Source organism: Cebus imitator, unplaced genomic scaffold (assembly GCF_001604975.1).
Source record: "Cebus imitator isolate Cc_AM_T3 unplaced genomic scaffold, Cebus_imitator-1.0 Scaffold59, whole genome shotgun sequence".
Classification (NCBI taxonomy): domain Eukaryota; kingdom Metazoa; phylum Chordata; class Mammalia; order Primates; family Cebidae; genus Cebus; species Cebus imitator.
The window spans coordinates 2,003,512-2,009,722 of record NW_016107374.1 but is presented as its reverse complement, the minus strand read 5'-3'; the positions used below and the strand labels follow the sequence as shown (position 1 = coordinate 2,009,722).

Here is a 6,211-nt window from a genome sequence, read left to right as displayed (position 1 = left end):
TGGCCTCAAACTTCTGGGCTCAAGTGATCCTCCTGCCTCAGTGTTGGGATTATAGGCGTGAGCCACTGCATCTGGCTGAGAAAACAAGAAAAAAATCTTAATCATGAAGTCACTCTCCGTCCAGAGGGCTGCTGGTTTAAGGACCCAAGAATTTCTTTTTTTTTTTGAGACGCAGTTTTGCTCTTGTTGCCCAGTCTGGAGCACAATGTCGCAATGATGGCTCACCCAACCTCCGTCTCCCAGGTTCAAGCAATTCTCCTGCGTCAGCCTCCCAAGGAGCTGGGATTACAGGCATGCGCCACCACACCCAGGTAATTTTGTATTTTTAGTAGAGACAGGTCTCTCCAGGTTGGTCAGGCTGGTCTTGAACTCCTGACCTCAGGTGATCTGCCTGCTGGGACTTCCCAAAGTTCTGGGATTATAGGCATGAGCCACCGTGCCCAGCCCACAAGCCTCTTTTTACCTTGATGGCTTTGGGTAACATTATCCCTAACAATGTCATGATGTGACCCACCCTCCTAGATGGAATCCGAGGCCCCGTCACCCCGGTTGTGCTCAGTCATGAAGGCTGTTCCCCTGTGCTCAGTGGCCTGGGCTGCTCTTGCTGCCTGTGTTGTGCCAGGGTGTCCATCCGGGGCAGCCTCTCTTCCAGCGTCCCATGTGGCTGATACTGGTCTGCCTTGGACCGTGAGAAGCTTGCATCTGAGTCCTCAGGGTGGTGCAGGAGCTCATGGACAGGAGCTCACCACCTGCTCTGGTCCCTCCAAGGCCTCTCCTGCTGGCTCCTAGCCCAGTCACAGAGGATCTGTCCCTGCTTAGCTCCAGCACTAGGTCCTGCTGGCGCAGCTGCTCCCAGGAAGCAGCAAACCCCATGAACGGGTATCCTAGTCTCTGCCTTCTGACCCCACAGCTGTCTCTCTTGAGGCTGACATCCCAGATAACACCCAGGCTGTCCCCTCTGTGACCCGCTAGACCCTGGGGCCTGGGATTTGCTGCAGCCTCATCCCCTGGGCTCCCCTCCTATACTTTGAGGACAGCCACGGCCCCTCTTCTCCCTCCCTGGCATGGTGTTCTCTTTATTCCTAGCAGACATGGGGCTGGCTTGGGGTTTCCCTTAGGGTGTGGACCCAGCCCATGTTCAGCTCAGCTCAGGCCACGCGGCCATGCCTGCAGCCTGTCAACAGCAGGTCTCATGTTCAGGGCAGAAGTGCTGTTTGAATTTAAGCTACTTGACTTTTAAGTTTCCCACAATGCCAGACTGGGCAGGCCCTCTCCTCATGTCCTATAGGAAGGATGCCTGTTTTTAATGCTCAGGACTATGGCTCCAACCTTGGGTTCCCTGGTCCACCCTTTGACTTCGTCAGTACGCCCCCAGAGCCTCAGTCTCCCCATCTCTGGAATGAACATGGTTCCCATCTTGTAGGGCTTTTGTGTGGCTGGAGTTGGTGTCCCACCCCTCCCCTGCCTGGAAGGGGTCTCACAGGTCAGGAATGAGGGCATTCCAAGTGCTGGCGGCTGCCAGGTGGAAGTCACCTGTCCATTTAGCATTCATTGTGAGCACCATCTACCTGCAGGCTTGAGAGGTGGAGGAGGCGGTCAGCAGCATTCCTAGCCAGAGGCAGTGGGGCCCCAACTGGCCACTGTTCCTCAGCCTGTGGTCGGTTCAGATCTGAGGCCGTGTCTGTGCTCTCACTGGGGTCCGGGATTGTTGGTGGGCATAGTACAAATGCGCAGATGCTCAGCCAGTCGTGCCCCTCGCCCGTGCCCAGAAAAAGGAGTGGGCTGAGTTCATTCGGTGTGAGCTGCTGGGTGAGAGGAACATCACAGGAGGCGAGGGGAGCCCGAGAGGTGGCCAGTGGATCGAAGCCACCCCAGGTAGGGCTTCATTAGGGCCACTCTGGGATTTCCAGCCCTTGTGAGCTGAGGGGCCTCTTGGTCCTGAAGAAGACATTCATTCATTCCTTCATCAGCATTCACGCCCATGCTCATCATGGGCAAGGAGAGGGTGAGGAAGGCTTTTCTGGGCTCCAGCTGCTGCTGATCCCAGTTAACCCCCAGGACCCTCTGTTACAGATGGAGGGTGTCCAGGTTCTTGGCGCTCTGAACAAAGAATTGGAGAAAACACACAAAGAAAGCAAGAAAATAATTAGGCAGCAAAAGCAGAGATGTCTTGAAAAGGAAAGCACACTCCACAGAGTAGGAGCAGGCCGAGCAAGCAGCTCAAGGGCCTGGTTGCAGAATTCTCTGGGGTTTAAATACCCTCTGGAGGTTTCCCATTGGTTACTTGGTGTACACACTATGTGAATAAAGTAGTGGCCTTCACTCAGTCTGATTGGTTGCAGAAAGTGACCAATCAGAAGCTGAAGTGAAGCACCCTATGCAAATGTTCGATTGCTTGTGGAACACGACCAATCAGAAGCTGAAGTGAAGTTAGAAAGTTATACTCGTATGCAAATGAAGACTGGGCCCAACAGTAGAGCCCTTTAGTTGTGCTGACAGGCAAGAGACCTGAGTCAGTGTACATTATTCATCCGTTGTGCAAGCTTGGGTCTGTGGGTCAGATCCCCTGCCAGGGTCCGTCCTGCAGACCCCCGCTGCGTGACTGATGAAGAACATACTCAAACTCCCGGTATTCAGTGAAGGAGTGGACTAGGAGGCCAGGCTGCTGACTGAAAGAGTTGTATAGCAGCCCCGCCCTCATCTGCCAGCCAAACTCACATTTATTTAGTACAGATTAAATGACAAAGGTTTTGTCAACGGCCAAAACTTTTGTCAGAATGTTGAAAGCTGTTTTACTGTTGGTTATAAACATACCCAACATGTTTTACTGTTTGGTTATAACCAGATAGAGAAATGAAAAAGACTATGGAAAAATGAATATTGAGTGCACTGTAATTTAAAACGTTGGGGCCAGGTGCAGTGGCTCACGCCTGTAATTCCAGTACTTTGGGAGGCCAAGGTGGGTGGATCACTTGAGGTCAGGAGTTCGAGACCAGCCTGGCCAACTTGGTGAAACCCCCGTCTCTACTAAAAAATACAAAAATTAGCCTTGCTGGTGGCGCACACCTGTAGTCCCAGCTACTCGGGAGGCTGAGGCAGGAGAATTGCTTGAACCTGGGAGGTGGAGATAAGATTTCTGGTGTATTTGTCAGGAGTCATGTTGAGGGCCTGTGCGCTGGCAGTGCCTGTGTGCTTTCAGCCTGGCTGATGTGGAATGTGATGCTCCCGTTCTCTTGGGCCCTGGAGGTGTGCAGGGAGGGAAGGAGGAATTGTCAGCGCTGAGTGTAAAGGACAGGGTTCAGATCTCTGCTCTGGCGTGTCCCATGTGGCCCTGGTCTGGTCTCTTGACCTCTGCGAGCCTCTCTCACCTCCCCTGCAATAAAAGGGGAGCTCCAGTTCATGCCTGCAGCTGGGTTGGTGACTGAATGAGCTTCCCTGGAATAAAGAGGAGACGCTTGGGAAGATGCTCTGCAGGGGGGGAGAGGAGGAGCCCTTGGCATCAGGGATTTGGGCAGGTGGAAGGCGGGAACAAACCAAGTGTTGCAGGCCCAGCCCCACCAGGTGTCTCTCCAGAAAGTGTGAGACGCAGAGGCCACTGTTTACCCTCTGAGGCCCCCTCAGCTTCCTCTGCTGTGAAAGGGATGCAGGGACCTAGTTGATGAGCCATAGCTGCGTCCCATGGAGGCCCGGGATGTGTGACCCAGCCCCTGCAGGTCTGGATGGGTGGGATTTGTCCACTCCCCATGTTTTTGGGCTGAGCAGGCTGGTCTCCCACTGCCCAGGAGGCCCCTACCCCAGTCCCTGGGTCCCCCATCGGGTGCAATGGAGTCTGGGACTCACTCTTGTCTCCCCTCCCACCCATAGGCAGCTGCTGAAGACAGAGTTGGGGTCCTTCTTCACGGAGTACCTACAGGTAGGTGGGTCTAGCTCCAGCCAGGCTGGGCCTGCCTCATGAGCCGGCCAGAGAGGACCGGGGTCCGCCTGTGCCCGGGGGTGTGGTGCGCCGGCTCTTCTGCTGTCTTCCTGTGGTTCCAAGGACCTGCCTGGTTCCCTGTCTAGCCACACGGATTGTTGTGGAGGTTAAATGATAAGACACGCTCTGTAGTCCAGGCTGCAATGCAACAGCGCGATCTCAGCTCACTGCAACCTCCGCCTCCTGGGTTCAAGCGATTCTCCTGTCTCCGCCTCCCCAGGTGCTGGGATTACAGACAGCCACCATCGTGCCCAGCTAATTTTTGTATTTTTGTAGAGACAGGGTTTCGCCACGTTGGCCAGGCCAATCTCTAACTCTTGACCTCAAGGCAGTCCGCCCGCCTCAGCCTCCCAAAGTGCTGGGATTACAGGCGTGAGCCACCGCAGCCGGCTGAGATGTGGTGAATTGTTAGCTCTGTGCCTGGCACGTGATCGCCTCCCACTGGTTGCAGTGATGTCCCTCCCCCCAGACTCCTGGGATGTCAGTCTAGGTTTGGGGCATGCGTGGCCCCAGTGACCTGAGCTGCGCGGTGGTGATGGTGGTTGTACCATCAACATCACCCACAGTGCCTGTCCCCGGTGCTCAGCAGCTCACCTTTGCTGCGCCCCATCTGGCAAAAAGGCCTGTACTGTCGATGCACACACATGCAGTATGGTGGAACCTGGCACTCAGAGAGGTGATGCGACCTGCCTGAGGTCACACAGGGAGAAAGGGCAGCCAGTGAGGCCTGGCCCAGTGCCCCTTTAGCTGTCAGGGCTGTGGTGGTGCCCAGGGCCCTGCTCACTGCAGGGACATCTTGTGCAGGCTGGGAGCGAGGCACCTACCTTGCCCATTGGGTGGGGTGAGGATGTGCCTGTGGTCCTTCAAATCATACTGTTTTAGGGGTTTTTAAAAAATATTGGCCAGGTGCAGTGGCTCATGGTAATCCCAAAACTTTGGGAAGCTGAGGCAGGTGGCTCGTGAGGTTAGGCGTTTGAGACCAGCCTGGTCAACATGGTGAAACTCCATCTGTATTAAAAAAAGAAATACAAAAATTAGCTGAGTGTGGCGGCAGGTGCCTGTAATCCCAGCTACTCGGGAGGCTGAGGCACAATCGTTTGAACCCAGGAGGTGTAGATTGCGGTGAGCCGAGATCACGCCACTGCACTCCAGCCTGGGTGACAGGGCAAGACTCCGTCTCAAAAAAATATATATGGTTACTTAACAGCTTTATTGAGGTATAATTCACATGCCATACGATTCACCCATTTAAAGTGTACAATTTTTTTTTTTTTTTTTGAGACAGAGTTTCACTCTTGTTACCCAGGCTGGAGTGCAATGGCTCAATCTTGGCTCACCACAGCCTCCGCCTCCTGGGTTCAAGCAGTTCTCCTGCCTCAGCCTCCCGAGTAGCTGGGACTACAGGCGTGCGCCACCATGCCCAGCTAAATTTTTTTGTATTTTTAGTAGAGACAGGGCTTCACCGTGTTGACTAGGATGGTCTCCATCTCTTGACCTAGTGATCCACCCACCTTGGCCTTCCAAAGTGCTAGGATTATAGGCGTGAGCCACCGCGCCTGGCCTTAAAGTATACAATTTAATGGATTTTAGTTATGTCTTTTTTTTTTTTTTTTTTTAAAGATGGGGTTTCGCCATGATGGCCAGGCTGGTCTTGAACTCCTAACCTCAGGTGATCCACCCACCTTGGCCTCCCAAAGTGCTAGGATAGGATTACAGGCGTGAACCACCGCACTCAGCCGAGTTGTTGTGTCTTTTGAGACAAGGTCTCGCTCTGTCGCCCAGGCTGTAGGGCAGTGGCGTGATGACGGCTCAACCTCCCGGGCTCAAGAGATCCTCCCACTTCAGCCTGCTGAGTAACTGGGACCGCAGGCATATGTCACCACTCCTGGCTAATTTTTCAATTTTTTGTAGAGATGGGGTCTTGCTCTGTTGCCCACAGCCTAGTCTTGAACCCCTGGGCTCAAGCGATCCTCCTGTCTCAGCCTCACAAAATGCTGGGATTACAGGTGTGAGCCACTGCGCCTGGCCAATTTTTAATATATTCACAAAATGGTACAACCATCACCCCATCTAATTCTGAGACTTTTTCATTATGCCAAAAAGAAACCCTGCACCCATAAGAGTCTCTCCCCTTACCCCCCACTTAGCAGGAGGCAACCGTTCATCCACAGTCTGTCTCTGGATTTGCCAATTCTGTACATTTCTTTTTTTTTTTTTTTTTTTTTTTTTTTTAAAGAT

General features: G+C 53.4%; 1 protein-coding gene across 2 annotated transcripts in view; it reads left to right on the top strand.

Annotated features, from left to right (window-relative positions):
• Positions 1-6,211, top strand: part of PRR5 (proline rich 5) — a 61,904-nt gene that overhangs the window by 39,579 nt on the left and 16,114 nt on the right. For both annotated transcript variants that reach the window (XM_017529501.2, XM_017529500.2), the window contains one exon: positions 3,865-3,913. In XM_017529501.2, coding sequence (XP_017384990.1) covers positions 3,865-3,913 — 49 coding nt within the window. The remainder of the gene's footprint in view (positions 1-3,864; positions 3,914-6,211) is intronic.